Raw genomic sequence first — 17,450 nt, forward strand, 5'->3', positions numbered from 1 at the left:
TAGTTAACCCTTTCAAAAGTTTAGAGTGCTTCAGATGAATGAACTTGCTGTGGTCCTTCTAACCCGCCTGGTAGGTCAGCATTCTTATCCTCATACTGCCCCTGGGGTAGGAGGGAGAGTGGCATCCCTAAGACTACTGGATGAGGTTACAGCGGAAGCAAGGTTCAAAACAGGGACCTCCTGATTTGTAGGACAGATTCTTAGCCATTCTGCTGCATCAACTGTATTGAAATGCCTTCTTGCATGATATCCAAGTTAAGCTAAGTACTTCTAATGCCATGATTTTAAGGAAAGAGTCCTAAGAGCAAACTTAACAATACTGTTGAGGTTACTGAGAGAAGTCTAACTTTGACTAGATCAGGCGAATGGGAGTTTGATTCATGGCTTCTCTAACTGGGATGCTCTCACCTGCACTCTGTGTGCAAGGAACAGAGGGAAGGAATGCACAGGCAAGACAAAAATGCCATGCTTGTGCCCATCATGAAGCAGATGTATGTCACAATCCATGAATGCAGCCAGATTGTTAACATCACTTTATGATAGTTAGGTCTTAATGGCAGAGGACATTCCAGTGTCAGCTTGACTGCCAATGAAAGGATTCCATTTAGTAAATTTCAGCAACTTCAACAGTTGCACTATTACAGGATTTAAAAGGCAGTTAGAAGCTTAATGCAAATACCTAGAATTTTATGAGGTTTGTGGTGTGTAGAATACAAGCACTTTGCTATTTAATTGCTGCTGTGTGGAATGAGGCCAGTTTCAGCTCATATGAAGCAGCAACAGAAGAAAAGTTCTTTTTTCTACCCCACTTTTCACTACCTGAAGGAGTCTCAAAGCGGCTTACAATCGCCTTCCCTTCCTCTCCCCACAACAGACACCCTGTGAGGTGGATGGGGCTGAGAGAGCTCTGACAGGACTGCTTCGTGAAAACAGCTCTATCAGGACTGTGACTAGGTCAAAATCACACAGCTGGCTGCATGTGGATGAATGGGAATTAAACTTGGCTCTCCAGATTAGAAGCTCTTTACCACACCAAGCTGGCACCAAGACAATTACACTGCTTCTGTTTTTGAACATACCACAGTGTAATCATCTCCAGATAAATTGATCAAATAGCAATATCGGGACTGAGGGCGGGAAACAAGTGGGAATTGGGTTTCATCTCAGAAAGTTTATTGCTACTTCCTGAGTGCTGCTTCTTTAGACCCAAATCACAATGAAGAAAGTGACTGGAACATGACTGACTACTGCCTCAGGCTCCATAGGGATAATATCAACTATTGGAGCTGGAGCTATCACTCACTGATCATTCATCTATTATAGGTACAAGCCTATTGATTGGTAGGGCAGATGGGCACAGGAAACCCAGAGAAAAAGAGGGCCATTCCATTTCTAGGGAAAAGAAAGCAATCTTTTATGGTGAATGGGAGCCATTTTGGAAGATGGGGGTTACTGGGTAAATGTGACATTTCTTGACCTGCTTCAGGAGATTTCACAGAGTTAAGATTTCTACCTAAGCAAGCTTCATTTTTTGTTGACAGCAAGTCCTCATACCTATGCATTTTAAATACAGTGTCTCCTCTGGAGAAATACATGTAGTTCTCAGTATAGGTAAGGTCTCCTGGTTTCTTTGCTGCTACATTTCCTTTGCATATTTAAACACGCAAAAGAAACCTATGCTACTCATAATGAAGAGAGCTTGAAGATCACATCTCCAGAATCTTGTTGCTACGTGACTCCAGTCTAGGAGCTCTTCTATACTAATGAAGGACTAAAGACAGTGATCTCAAGTACATTTACTAAAGATGTCTGATTACATCTACATTTGAATAAGACCTGGTTCAGGTTATACATTAAAGACAACTACAACCCAAATAGCTGACTGTACCATGTCTAGGCTAACATACCTTTTATTATTCTTTAATTGGTGTCAAACAAATATATTCCACAAACCATTTTCAAAGTAACAACAGTTTATTGACATTTTAAATTGGCATATATAAGCCCCCTTTTCACCTTGTACACTGTCAAAACTGGAAGCATAATAGAAGTTCATCGCCCCAATGCAACAGAAAATGATCCTGCTGCGGTATTTAATAAGAACTTTCCTAGTGTTTTCAGTTTGCAGTTCCATTTTGAACCATCTGAAGATATTCTTTATGCAGTTTTTCTTGTACTTCATAGAGTTTCTTTAGTTTTTTCATCTGACCTTTGCTGAGTTCTTTGCCTTCCATGTCATGGGTTGGAAACCCCTGGAATAGTGAAATCATTAATTAATGTAATTGATGTAGGATCAAATTCTCTTCTTGCTTGTATTACACATCATTGATAAGTAAAACACTTGAGTTCTTATTTACTCAAGCCTAGTCAACTATAAACCAAGACAGTGAGGAAAAGGAGTTGGGGACCTAGGATGTAGTCTATTTAAAATTCTTAAGTGCCCATAGGAACTAAAGGCTGGACCTCATCTCAGGCCACTTGCAAGCAAAGGACCCTTCTGATGTTCACTCCCCTGCTGTGTGGGCCCATAAGGGACAGGCTCCATGGCCTAGACAGGATTCTACAAAAAGGAAATCCTCATAGCCAAAGCATAGGCAGTATGACCATGATTAGATATTAAGAAAAGGGCCTAGAAATTGTGGTTGTCTCAAAGAGAAATAAAATACTTCTTACATTTTCATCAAATTTTGAATACTTGTCACGTTCGGATTTAAACATTTCTCCTGGTGGGATTTTCATCTTTGCCAGTTTTGCTGCCTGCAACATAAAATAAATGTTACCCTTGGGAAGAAGTGAATACCACAATTAAACACTATGATTTCTGCAACATTTTCTGGTTGCTCGAGTAGATAATCCTCAGTCTGATTTTAAAAAAGACTATACCAACTATTTTCCTGCAAATAAACTAGTAGGCTTACTGTAGAGGGCTCGGGAAATGTACATCTTTGTATCTCCTATGATCACCAAAATGGTGCCACAAAAGGACCCTGTGGATATGAAAACCATTTTGTCTTCATGACCCCAGTAACTGAACTGGTTGACAGTCAAGAAGATTTAGTTTTACTGAATTCTCCTTGGAAAGAAGATCCTTCTTAGCTACTTTCTTGTTCGCCCTTCTTGAGAGTACACAAAACTCTCTGCCCTTCTAGAATCATCTTGCAATGTCTTTGTCTTGAACTCTACATATTCTGGGAAAAAAGACCAGGAGGTGCTAAGTAGTGGTTATGTCTCCAGTGGTCTGTACATTTGGCCTCAATGATTACTTTGGGTTAAAGTTCTGTGTTTTATAAAAGAAGATCCATATACCTCAAATATAATATATCTCAAAATGTACTTGATGATGGAGAATAACTACCATTGTTACTTCCTCAGCTTCTGAATCTCAAACACAGATCATTAAATCAGATGGAAAGGGAACAGAGCCGCCTCATTACAATCTCTCATGCTTAAGAGAATGTTCCAGAAAGGCGGCGGGCAAAGTGCAGGGCCGACATGTGGACGCGGCGGCCCTGCTTGCGTGCGGGCAGGCCCGTCCGCGGGCAAGGCAGCTTGCTTGGCACACGGAAAGAAGCAGGGCCGCCGCGTCAAAGATGACACCCCCTCCCCGGGGCTGCCGCCACCCCCTCCCTGGGCGGTATCCCCCTCCCCGGGCAAGGTCCATAGGTGGGCGGCAGAAAAGGAACAGGGCCACCGCGTCTTTGATGCGGCAGCCCTGCTCCTTTCCCGGCGGGAAGGACTTACCTGAGGGGGAGCGCAAAGGCGAGGACAGCCGCCTTGCTGGATGGCCGACTTGCCGGAGCGCTCAGCCGAGGATGGCCCAAGTAGCCAATTGGCCACTTGGCCCTTAAGTGCCATTCGGTGGTGCCAATCAGGAGCCGCTTCGCAGCTCCTGACTGGCCCCTCCGAGTTTTTATCATTATCATATACAGTATGATAATTCTTTGGTAGTCCAGAAGTAGTAGTAGTTCATGCTCTGAGTTTTATTTCAATGAAATATCTGCTAAGTAAGCACTGTGAAGTTTCAAGAGGCAACTGCTATGACAGATTCATATAGGCAAACATTTGCCTTTGGAAATGATGTAAACTTTGTGTTGCAATAGGTTGAAAGCATGTACGTGTCTGCCTATTGTGTGGAAGATGGCACCCCAGCAACATTGATAGTACAGCTGGAAACAACAGAAGGGGTTTCCAAGGAACAGTTAAATAACATAATGGTAACACACAAAAAGGCCTGAGTGAGATGGGGGATTATGCTGCACATCCAAGTTTTGAGGTTGGGACAGGAGAAAGAGTTTTGCCTGATGAAGTCACAGCTGTCTCAGTTGAGCAGCCGCTCCTTTGTGTTTGGTGGCCAAACACCCTGTTCCCTCTCAAAAGATCCCAACGCAAAACACCATCAGTAACTACAACTAGAAAACTGCATTTCTCTGGTGATTTCTCCAGTCCTTCAAACGGTGTTTTCAAACTATTTAGTCTTTACCTCTTGTTCTTCTTTCTTTCTAGCTGCTGCTTCTTTTTTCCTTGTTTTCTCCTCTTCAATCTATGGATAATCAAGTTGAAGAGCAGCATTCCCATTGACAAGATCCATAGAAAGATAAAAAGTGATGTGGTCTATTAGTAAAACATTCATAGTCATATAAACAATGGCATCATACCTACATGCTAATGCAACCCCTAATACAAATCTTAGCATTCAGGTTAGTGAAGCAGCAGCTTCATGATTTATTCATGAGAGAACTGCTAAATTAAGACATTATGTAGGATAAGTATACCAGGGGTGGTCAAACTATGGCTCTCCACACATTCATGGACTATACTTCTCATGAGCCCTGCCAGCATGTGCTTGCAGGGGCCCATGGAAATTGTAGTCCATGGACATCTGGAGAGCCACGGTTTGGCCACCCCTGGTGTAGACCATTTTCCAGATCCCCAAAGTGGTGCCCATGGGTGCCATGGTGCCTGCCAATACCTTTATTGGTGCGTACCTAGTTTTTTTAGGAAGCAGAGATGGTTAAGTGGGACTTTTACTCAGCAAGGGTTCTGATTCGCAGAGCAGATTTTTTAAGAAGTTGCTTTCGCAACAGCTGCCACTATAGCACAAGGACCTTCACTGTGTGAGTGGCAGTAACCTGCAGCAGCCACACTGTGGCTGGCTAGGTCTCTTGTGGCAGTCATTTTGTGGTTCTGCCCATTGCACTATGTCAGGATTCCAAAGGAGCCCATGGGTTCAAAAAGGTTGGGGACCCCAGTTCTAGGTGGACACCCATTCTAAGTTTCCATGAAGATGATAACTTCTGGGGGCTAACAGAGATCTCTGAAGCTTGCAGACATAGCTAACTGACAACTCAGTCACCTGTAATTAACATAATTTGCAGACCTTTCCCACGCATCTTGATGACAGGCAAACCCTACACAGAGGACAAACACATGAACAGGAATCCACATTTTCCTTAGTCAGAAACTGAATGCAAAGAAAGTGCACAGTCCCTTAGGAATGGCCCGACATACTGACTGTGTAGATTAAGCCTCCTGGATCTCATGCTTTTGCCACATTCACTCGTGCCAGGAGACTTCTATCCAGCAGGCAAGGCTGGGCAAGCTGAAGACCTCCTGTAAAGATGGCCTCCATGAGATAAGACAGTTGCAGGGGGGCACAGAGCTCACTATGTTCTTACACCTCTGAGTGGAGGTGTGGGGTCATGCCCATAGATATTAAACAGAATTAAGCATACAGCCAGGAGCAGCTTGAGAGAGGTGGAACACTTAAAAAATGTAAACCTTTTTCTTTTCTTCTCTTTCTTTCAGCAAGGTGTCTCTGTCCACTAGCTTGACCACAGTTGGAAGACCTAGAGAGTCATAATTAAAAAAATAATAATAATGTGTCACTATTCATATGCTATACATAAGCAATCTAGGTAATACACATTCCTTTCTTGATAATCTAGGCCTGGGTTGGGTTCCAGACCTCCTGCACTTCCTTTATGATGGAGTTTCTGTGTTGGGAATTCATAGCTTGCATGCCATGGGAGGCTACATTGACCACTGGCTTATCTTTGTCAAGTCCCTATTCTCTGGCTTCCAGTTTCACTGGATCAAGTATTAAATTAGCAGTTTAATTACCATCATGATCTTCAAAACGAACTCCATGCTCTGGAAGGACATCATCCCGAAGAGAATCACAAAGCTGAAGAACTTCAGATACTGCATTACAAATGGGGAGAAAAGGCTAGCATCAGTTTTCGTGGGCATTTTATATGAAGTGAAGCCACCTTTCCCAGATTTGATGCAGACCTCTGACAACCATCTCATATTTTAATATTAATGTTATTTTAAATAGAGTGTCATGAATGCTGTCCTTCACAGAATGCACCATCAGCCATAGAGGAAGAAAAGACATGCAATTCACCATTTCATTCTACAGTCAATAAATTTGCAGTCTGTCCCTAGCTAATATGAGAAATGGGATATAAGGGAAATAAGGAATTGCTTTCAACTGGATTATTGCCCAATGCTGCCTTCTTTGACCAACAACAGTCTCCCCAAGTCTCAGGCCATGGTTTTCCACCTAGGCAGGACCCTTCAGCTGGAGACACCAGGAACTGTGTCTGGGACCATACACGTATCATTACACCAGTCCAAAGGAAATTTACTATGATATAAATCATCTCAATTTCAGTGAGAGTGAACTTGCAGGTAAGTATGCTTGGAGAACAACATCACCCATGGAGAACAACTATATGGCCTGGCTTTCAGTCTGCTTCTCTTCTCACATGTGGAGCTGCTATGCGTTAATGTGGGTTTATACTCCTTCCAACAGCATCTCTGACCATGACCCATAACCAACCGTAGTTAAAAGCCTGAAGATAGGATCTCAAAAGCTGAGCTATAAACCAATATAAATTATTAACATGTACCAATATTAGGTTAAAAACAAAGTAAAAACGATATTAAAAAACTATACAGATCAAACTGCACATGGACAGACCAAATGCGTTTCGACCCTACTGGGTCTTACTCAGTGGTCAATAATCTTTAAACGTCCCACGCGCAGGGCGCCGCGGACTAAATAAAGCTGTAAGTCCTGGTGGGGAGGAGTTAGGGCGGGACCCATCCAGGATAAAAACTCGGAGGGGCCCAATCAGGAGCCGCTTTGCGGCCCAATCAGGAGCCGCTTTGCCAAGTGAACAATTGGGAGGCATATGTAGAGTGCCTCCCTATTGGCCACTTGGCCCACCCTGCACTGACCGCCCAGATCCGCCATTTCACCACTTGCCACCGACATGGACGCATCTCCAGGAGGGCCCGGCACCGCCTCCAGCCGCAAGCAGCCCGCCTCGCCGGTGCCGGCTCCAGCCGCAAGCAGCACGCCTCGCCAACGCACCACGTGGATTCTCCCCACTCGCCAATGAGACCGGTGGCTCTGGCGTGCCAGCGCACCCTCGAGGACCCGCCGCTGCCTCTTGCCGCCTCGCCGGTGCTGGCTCCAGCCGCAAGAAGCCCGCCTCGCCAACGCACCACGTGGCTTCTCCCCACTCGCCAACAAGACCGGCGGCTCCGGCATGCCTGCGCACCCTCGAGGACCCGCCGCCGCCTCCAGCTGCCCACGCCGCTTCTTTTCACCCACCACGCCCCACTGTCCACCGACACACGCTGCCGCGGCCCAGCCACCACCGCTTTCCCCCACCCCAGTGGCCCTGATGCCAGCCACAGCCCCGCCGCCAGCAGCTTCACCCGCCCCGCCACCCTAGCCAGGCTCCAGCACCTGCTGCCCCAGCACCGGCCAACCCACCCACAATGGTCGCCGCGACCGTGCCGCCAGTGCCTCTGCCGGGACCGGCTGGTGGCTAGAGACCCGGCCGCCACAACGCTGCCTCCGCTCGACGAACAACGACCCCTCCACTCCCTCCTGATGACCACCAGGCCCAACAATGTTTCCTCCCTGCCCTGACATCGCTGAGGTAAGGCCCGCGCTGGGGGGAGACCTGGCTGAGCCGCCAGCCGACGGGGGAGGGTTTCAGGCTGCCCCCATCCACGGCCTCGGGTACGCCGCCGCCCGCCGCCAAGCCATACAGCCACCCACGACAACTCCGTCGCCTTCCTAGTGCCCATTTTATTCCTGTTTAAAATGGGCTTTCAATCTAGTATTAAATAATGCACTTATCTAAAACCAATTATGTATAGCTGGATGGTCAATGGAAATCTGTTAGGTGGAGCCCCAACAAACAATGGCATAGTGTTTCTTTTTTGAACACCACCTTCTAAGATATGTAATATTTAGGAACACCACTCAACTATTGTTTTACTCTGCACAGAGAGTGCATCTCATGTGTGTCAGAAAAAAAGTTAGGCTACACCTAACAGATTTCCCTTGACCACCCAGCTATACCCAGTAGGGTCGAAACACATTTGGTCTGTTCATGTGCAGTTAGATCTGTACAGATTTTTAATATGGTTTTTACTTTGTTTTTAACCTAATATTGGTGCATTTTAATAAATAATTGTTAAAATGTTATATTGGTTATATTGAGCTCAACTTTTGAATTCCTGACTTTGTTAAGGTTGGGTTTTTGTTCCCTTTTTGCTTTTGCAGTAAAAGCCTGAAGTGTCAAATCAAATATCAGAATTTGGTCTTTAAAAAAAAACCCTACTAAGCTCCACACCACAGCCATTGTAAGAAATGAGAAAAATCCAGATATACTTTTCAAGAAAAGAATTCTTTCATTATTCTGCAATGATGCTTGTTTGTATTATAATTATTTACTAGTTGCAAACTGGGCAGCAGGTGGAAATAAGAAATTTGTGCACCATCCCCCTATCATGGGAGAAGAACATTATCTAATACCTCCCAAAGAGTTAATACTGTGGCCCCATGCCCTAGTTCAGGACTGCTTGAATGCCCACTGAATGCTTTCAGAGAGACACCAGACAGAAGCTTTCAGTAACAAAGGCAACAATCCAGAGAAGGTCATGTGCCAGATGCAAGGGAAAAGCCAGTCTTTTTTGTATCTGTGTCAGAACAGCAGCTCTGCTATTCAAGCTGGACTACCAGATATTTCTGACCTATGAATTGTTAAGGTTTCTTGCCCAAGTCTGTTAGTTGTAAAACACACACACTCACACAATGTGTGCCTTGAACAGAAACAGATTCTTAAAAGCGTAACTTCATGCATGGAATTATTTATGCATGTGTGTGTGGGGAAGGGGGTTGATTACAGCCAACAAATTTATGAAGTGGCTAGTTTTGCATTGAAAGTCCATTTTTAAATAGAGGGAAATGAGTTAAAACAATTGCAAGGATGGGGAGCAAACTCCAAACATATATTCCCTCAATACTACCAACTACAAGACCAGAGACCAGACCAGCATGAGGAGCATGAGGCTGAGGCTGCCTCGGAAGGAATCAGCGGAAAAGACCCTGTGGCAACAGAGCCAAGTTCTGGCAAGCAGCCCAGGACAAATTAAGGATAAGACACAGGGTCAGGATTAATAGAAGTAACACTCCGAAGGTGTACATCAAAGCATGATTGACTAGCTGTGTGGTTCAAGACACAATAACCAAACAGACAGGATGGTACAGGGAAGTGAGGTTCTTCCTGGCAGCAGGAGGAAATTTAAGTACAGACAGCTGTGTCCCCTGGCAGGAGATCCATTCTGATGCAAACAGAATAATGCTAAAAGTGAAGACAGTGCTGACTAGATTTCTTAGAAATAGCTTGGATAAGAACTAAGATGACTTTCATACTTTAAAAAATAAATAAAATGAAATGAGGAGTCGTTCAGGCTAGAAAACAGTATCTCTGGAAGGACAAACTGTACATGATAGGGGTGGGTGGGCATGTGCAAAACAGAGAAAAGAAAAGTGCTGTGTTGACTGGTCAGTTCTCTTTGGATTCTATACCACAAGTTTAATTGTATGCAGTGAAGAGGAAGTCAGCATAGCTCCCTCAGCAATTACAGCCAAGTACTCCAAGGGGTTTATGATGTGGACTTCTTTTACACAAAGAATGGAACTAAAAACCTACTGATGTTTCCTGGCAAGGTTTCATCTGGAACCATTTTTTCTTCCAACGTACATCTATCAAACATTTCTTGTACTTTTCTTTCACCGTATGTTATCACTTGAACATTCAAAAAGTAAATCAATTCCCTGTTTAAAATATTCTCAGGGTTTCCGGTATCTGCTCATCTCATACAATGCAGAAAAGAACTTTTGCTGGGATAGCATTTTAATATCCCACAATTAAGACCCTTCTGGTAGAAAGCAATACAGCTTGGTCAACAATATCTGAATGAACACTTTGTTATAACTCACTCTAAATCCACCTCCCCCCAAGGGGGGGGGGCTTTCCTGAATAGAAATGATGAGGCTGAACAATGCCTACAGGCAACAAGAGAAAGAAATCACACTCTCACTCAGAATTTCACAGGAGGTAAAAACATGTTAGGGTCCTTTGTCTTTGGTTACACTTGCCCCTCAGTCAAAAATACAACTGTGACACATAACAGAATAATATATGCCAACATACACATCAGCCCTCTGTATATGTATACAACCAATGGTAAGAAAATGCATCCACATCTAGCACCACAGTACAATTCCAACTACACAATAAGAAGAAAATCACATTTTTCAGAACGAAAGAATATTATAGGTAGTTTTTCCTGCAAATACACAGAATATCCATTTTAACTAATACCTGTACAGCCTACCTCAACCTTTTTAACCACTGAGAAACCCCTGAAACATTCTTCAGACTTTGAGAAACCCCAGAAGTGGTGCAATCATGCAGAATATGGTTGGGAAGATTAGCTGTACAAACCCACCCAGGGCCCCTCCCCTTCCCATCCCCTCGTGGCCCATCACTGGACCATTTTGGAGGGGAGTTGATATGACCGTATATGGCCATATCATCCAATGAATGCGTAACTATTTAAAATATATATATATACATTAGTTAACTCTTACCCATTCGGAAAACTCTTCCAGGGCAGTCAAGAAACTCTAGGGTTTCATGAAAACCTGGTTGAGAAAGCCAGCTATACGTAATAGTATTAAGTGTTCATTTGACCCAGAAAATTATAACTATGAAAACCTACTTTCCAACCAACTCTACATAAGTTTGAAGCAAACACATCAGTTCCAGCAACAAACAGCTTTATAGAGAAAGTGACTGTCAATATATATAAGCAATATACATAATCAATCATATTCCATTGAAGTATCTGGGCATGAAATCCAGAAACCTGCTCACAAACAAGATGGTTCAGGATTAGAATATGAAGCAGAGAACAATGCTCTGTGCAGTCTTCCAGATCTCCCTAAGTTGTTGATTGCAAGTGCAAGGAGGTGTGGGGGGGGGGCAGGGGAGGTTGTACATCTTGAATAAGTATACAAGCTAATGAGGTGGTTAAGAGAAACGCAAAGAAGGGTACACATAAGGTGTTGGGTTTATTAAAAGTCCACACATTCTGGTCAACCTCTCTTTGTAACATATTTAAGCTCACCTTTCTTGTCTCTGGCAATTTGTCGTATACCTTCTCTGAATTCAGACAAAATTTGTAGATATGGCATTACTGTAGATTCAAGCTGCAGAAGATAAACATTGGCAGTCAGCTGAGTTTCAAAACATTTCCTCCCACAGCTATTTTAGTCTTTTTCCTTCATAGGCTTGGATCTATCAGTGATTTTTGTGCACAAAAAAACTGTTGTTGGGGTGCAATTTCTGCACCTTCCCCCAGCTGCTGTTGCCCAACTGCAGAATTTGGAGGTATACAGCATCAGGAGGATTGGCTAAGTCCCCCACCCTGGTCTATAGAAGGCCTCTATTGGATCCAAACCCCAAAGTCTATCCCTACATGGAAATTCTGGTGCATCTGTCAATGTAGGCTTCAGACAGATGGGAAGTCCAGCAGGTCTAAAAGTACAGGGAGAACTGGGTACCATTTTAATATTTTATCTATGGTATTACTCTCCCTGATCCTTGGCAAAAATTGTTTTTGCATCATACTGACGTGCACCATGTAATTCTTAGCGGAGTGCAATGGTACATTAAAAGAACATGTATGTGTGCAGTTGTTTGTACCTGGGACATGCATTTAACAAGTCAAAATTCAATTAAGTTTATTAAAAGATTGCATTTAAACTAATTTGCCCTATAATTATTACCATTAACAGTACAAGTTTCCTGATCACAGCACTGGAAATCTCAAAAGAACATCAATTTTTAAAATTTAGCACTCACACCCAAACAGAACTGGCACAATTCTAATGACCCAAGAACACAAAACCTGGGTTAATGTCTACTTTCCTTGTAGCACTCATTATTACCCAGAGACAGAACTAAAAACACCACAATATATATTATTTCCCACTAACTTACATTTACATTTTGGCCACTTCCTGCAACTGGGAAGCCAATATTTGCTTCATCACCTTCTATAGCACCAAAGATCTATCCAAAAGAAACACACACAATTGCTTCTTTTAAATCAGGTATTTTAGTTTGGGAATTATAGACAAATCTTTCAGATTGTATCCGGTTAGGTCTCGATTATACACAGAATGACATTTTCTTATCACAGGGCAAAACCAAACACGTATATCAGTTCTGTATAACTGGAACCAGTGCCAACAAATGTCCTGTATATTCAAAAGGCTTAAATGAAATCTGCAAGCTGAAAGTTGTAGAAAGATGGGTTTTTATTCAGGAAGCACTCTTACCCAGCCTGGCTGGGGTGCAACCTAACATTGCACCATCCGCCTGGAACTTGGGGGTGACCTTGGATGCCTCCTTATCGATGGAGACCCAGGCCATGAAAGTAGCTTGACAGGTGTTTTTCCATTCACCCAACTTGCCCTCAGACTGCCTAGATCCATGCAATGGTCACCTCCAGGCTTGACTTCTGTAACTCACTCTACGCAGGCCTACCCTTGTCCTTGACCCCGAAATTACAGCTGGTACAGATTGCAGCTGCTAGGATCCTCACTGGAACACCTTGGAGGGCCCATATCCAGCCTGTGCTAAGGCAGTTGCACTGGCTACCAAACATTTTATTTATTTATTTATTTATTTATTTATATTTCTGTACCACCCATTTCTTTGCTGCTCTGGGCGGTTTACACAGAACATTATAACTTACATGGAACATTACATAACATCAAAACAACTTTAAAAAACATCAAAAGATTACAAAACCACAATTATAATATAATAACAATTAACAGTAACTTTGGGAGAGTCATGGGCATGCTCCAAATCAGAGTCAAAATTTGGGTTTTAACCTTGAAGGCCATCTGCGGTGTGGACCCCACATATCTGAGGGGCCACCTATCACCTTATGCCTCCCGCTGAGCCTTGCACTCAGCAGGTATGAATCTGCTCGTGATTCCCAGTCCATGTGAAGTATGCCTGGCCTCAACCAAGGCCAGGGCCTTTTTGGTCCTGGTCCCAGCCTGGGGGAACGAGCTCCCAGAAGAATTGAGGGCCCTGATGGAGCTTGTGCAGTTCCACAGGGCCTGCAAGATGGAGCTCTTTCACCAGGCATTTGGTTGAGGCTAGATGGCAATAAGATCAAAGGCCCCTCTTCAGTTCGGCCAGGTCATCAGGCTCTCCTCCCATTATATCTTTTCCACTGAGGTGTTGAATGGGGGGTGTTCTTGAACAGAGTAGGGAGAGGGTTAGCTGGTCATCGGACTCAGAATGGTTTTAGTTGGGGATAGTTATATTTTATTGTGGGGTTTTTAATGTTGTAACCTGCCATGGCCAGATTGCTGGAGCAGCAGGTAATAAATCCAATAATAATAATAATAATAATAATAATAATAATAATAATAATAATGTCCCAGCAGTGAAGCAGATTTTTCAAACCAAAGCAATTAACTAGCTTTGGTATGGGATCCCCATCTGGATCCATCCAGCTAATTCTGAAGTGGACAGATTAGCTTCAGAATAGCTGCCTAGGATCGAATCCAATGAAAATCTGAAATAACTGGCTAACATAACATATATGAATTACTCTAGATTTCATCTCAAACATTCTGGTAATAAATGTTTCTCAAGGATTTAGTGGTAGAGTCTTTCTTTTCTTAGAATTTCAAGTAACTTTAAAAAGAAGAAAAAGAATGACTGTCGTCCACTGATATTTGAATTAATCCTATGATTCCTTGTGTCCTTTATGAACTTTCTTCCACTGAAATGGCTGAAAGCTGCAGCTTCATTATTCAGCCAGAGGTCAGCGAAACTTTGCAGAAGTATTCATTCCTCAAGGAAATCTTGACCAAACCGGACCTTTACTGAATTTTATGGAGCAGAGAGCAATTTTCTGGGTTGCACTGGGCTGAGACGTAAAGGAGCTACTGAGGAGAGCTGGTATTATTCAAAACATACAATACTGGGAAAGAAGCTTACTATGGCATTTTTAACTTTGCATGGTATTGCTCCTATCCATTTCCAGAAGACAACTATACCTTAAAAACAAAATATCTTCCTGCTACCCAAAACACTACAATTTCATTCCAACTGGAAAAAAAAAATCCCACAAGTTTGAAACAACGAAAAGGTACTAAGGGAGATGTAGAAATAACATTAAACAAAAAAATAACATTAAAAATTATTCCAAAGCTTTGATCCAAAAACATATTGTCCCATACCTTGAACATCTGTGTCAAATACATGCTTATATTTTCCAACAGCATTCTGTTGGGCATCTGCCTGGCACTCTTCTTTCCAGCAATGTAGGAATTACACTGACTGACTAGTGACCGCATTTCTTCCAGGACTGCACGTGTATCAATGTTGTCACACAATGCCTCATGGATGGCTGCCTTCTTGTCAAAAAAACTAGTCAGAGGAAGGGGAAAAGATAGAACGTTTATTATTTGCATAAGTCCTAACTCACATAAGTCAAAGATTCCTGGTTTCTGTGAATAAAGGAAAGCGACTCGGAGGGGTGTTTTGTTCTTGCTTATATCAGGGGAAAAAAGGATCGACATCAATAAGGGAAATACCATTCTGGACTCTCAAACATCAGAAAACATTGGACATGACAGGATATTTAATATGTAAGACCAGGCATGACATCCGCTATTAGGCAGATGTCTAAATGTCATCCCGTACCTCACAAAGTACTGTTGAACATCATCATGCTTTTAGTACATCAACAGCTGAGAATGAATCAGAAACAAATCTGATTTAAACAGGATACATTTTGAAATAGCAAAAAAGAAACTAAAAGGGCCACCAATTCTTGCTTTCATTTTTAATCACAGAAAAATCATCTAGGTGGTGCAGCCCTGTGAGAAAGCACAGGTTTTATATCTGCAAGGGCCAAGGGTTACTCCCCAATGACTCCAATTCAAGAATCTCATCAATGCAAATTCGGTACAGCCTACCATAAGCTTTAGGATGGGAGTACCAGACTGAGAAATGACTCCTCTTTCAGTTTTAAAGGGAGTTATTTGCTTGGGGGGAATGGTGACAAAGCATCACAAGAAAACAGAAAAATTGAAAGTGCTTGCTTCTTTACACTCTCTTTTCTTCTTCTCACACTCTTTAGGTCAGGTTTCACTATATTAATCATTACTGGGATAGTACAGACATTGCAACCAGTATTAGTCAAGAATTCCAGTAATACTGTACTAACAAATAAAAGTTGTCATCTTATGTTGAAGCTGGTTCAGGGTGTCCTTTTAAAGGGTGCAAGGTGAATGCTCTGTCAACAACAACTCAGTTATCTTGTAAAATACTGCTTTAGAAGACCCTCCTTATTTCAATTTGTTTTACTATTATTCAGATATAGTCAGAAATGCATGAACTTGATGCCTTCAAGTAGAGCTGTCTGCAGCAGCTCTATAGAATCCATAAGATATTTTTTATGGAGTAGACAGAGTATGTAGTCTCCTCTCTCCAGTGAAACAGGCTTGTAGCAGAACCTTGCTTGTTCCGATCTGAACAAACAGCATCATTTTTTAGCTGACCCAACTGAATTACAAGGGGTGGGGGTTCTAAAGTAGAATCTTCTTGCCTCCCTCTTCCCAATGCTGCTTGCCGTGTGTACCAAAACACTGCTCCTGGGAGGAAAATTAGTTTACAGGTTGGAAAGTCAGCTGATGGAAATGCCATCCATCCATGGAGGATGACCTTTGATTCTAACACACAGACCAAAGACTTCAACTCTGGCAATTCATTTTATATGCTGAGTGAGTAAAGATTCTGAAACAAGTGTGAAAGAGTATGAAATTGTAGGAATTAAGCAGTCATCAAACTGAAAGGGATGAAAGTGAGAAGCAAAGATAAGGAAAAGCACCAGAGAAGACAGAGCCGCTCCACATAAATGAACCAAGGCAGCTGATCATACTGGTTCTCAAAGCTGACTGTATTTGGATGAATTTTAAAGCATGTCCTCATTCTTATACTTCTGATCTCCTGATGACACTTGTGAGAGGGACAGAACATGCTTGATGAAAGCATTATAATCACAAGGTGCCATCCACAAACCACTGTGTCCCAATGGTCCAGGGAAATCAACAGCTTTCCCACCAAATAAGAGAGGTTCTCAGATTTTTATTTATTTAGCATTTATTTTTTAAAGCATGTTTCCAGCACTTGAGGCAGCAGAGAGAAGATCAGAAGGCAACATTTAGTATTTTCCTAAAGATTCCACAAGCTCCTCCACAGCGACAACTGCCCTCCAGCAGCGCACCTGAGAACAGCCTGGCATTATGTATGCTGGTGCTTGGAGCCGACAATAGGCCAGGCTGCATCCTTCTGCAACCCCTGACTGGCACAGCAGGTAATACTTTTGGGAAAGAAGAGAAAGGAGGCTCTCTGGGTACCTTCTTTCAAGGCATGAGCACAGCTGATCACCCTCTTGCTGCTGTTACTGCTAGCAAAAGGGGCAGAGGAAAGTGATCCTGCCAAGAGCCAGGACAGGAATAGAGCTCCGCTCATCCGAGGTTTCTATCTCTGCCCTTCCACGGCAGCCTGCTGCATTGCCTATACTCTTCCCTTGGGGGTTAGAGACATTTACACCTCCACCCCCACTCCTATTTGGTGGATTTGGTGTGTGGAGTTAACGGTTTGCATTTCATCTTTTTCTTTTCTTATTTAGTTTTCAGGAGTTTCATTGGAAAGAAAGGCAGGGCACAAGTTTAGTAATTAAAAAATGGCTGCATAACACAGCAACAAGTTTAGAGCAGAAGGTAAGATGTTGTTGTTGTTGGATTTATTGCCTGCCACTCCCGACAGACCAGCTCGTGGCAGGTTGGCAGGTTACCTACGAAGTTCAAAACAATAATACAATCCCCAATTAAAACTCCCATTAAAACCCTATACAATTACAGAAAAATGCAAAAACCACGCAGCAGAAATGGTAACACTCTCTCTTAACAGCCAGGGTGGCTAGGAGAGGGGTGTGACAACCAACCACGCCAATGGCCCTGTGTGGAAGCC

At 43.0% G+C, this 17,450-nt stretch overlaps 1 protein-coding gene across 5 annotated transcripts in view; it reads right to left on the minus strand.

The window, feature by feature from the left end:
• Positions 1–1,955: 1,955 nt before the first annotated feature.
• The window catches only part of CARS1 (cysteinyl-tRNA synthetase 1), a 50,230-nt gene continuing 34,735 nt past the window's right edge, over positions 1,956–17,450 (minus strand). For all 5 annotated transcript variants that reach the window (XM_077321543.1, XM_077321545.1, XM_077321544.1 and 2 more), the window contains 8 exons: positions 14,651–14,840; positions 12,381–12,452; positions 11,506–11,587; positions 6,121–6,201; positions 5,779–5,846; positions 4,481–4,540; positions 2,674–2,757; positions 1,956–2,252 (listed from right to left, as the gene is read on the minus strand). In XM_077321543.1, the coding sequence (XP_077177658.1) occupies positions 2,118–2,252; positions 2,674–2,757; positions 4,481–4,540; positions 5,779–5,846; positions 6,121–6,201; positions 11,506–11,587; positions 12,381–12,452; positions 14,651–14,840 (772 nt within the window). In that variant the 3' untranslated portion in view covers positions 1,956–2,117. The remainder of the gene's footprint in view (positions 2,253–2,673; positions 2,758–4,480; positions 4,541–5,778; positions 5,847–6,120; positions 6,202–11,505; positions 11,588–12,380; positions 12,453–14,650; positions 14,841–17,450) is intronic.

The sequence above is a fragment of the Paroedura picta genome, chromosome 2, assembly GCF_049243985.1.
Source record: "Paroedura picta isolate Pp20150507F chromosome 2, Ppicta_v3.0, whole genome shotgun sequence".
In the NCBI taxonomy this organism is placed as follows: domain Eukaryota; kingdom Metazoa; phylum Chordata; class Lepidosauria; order Squamata; family Gekkonidae; genus Paroedura; species Paroedura picta.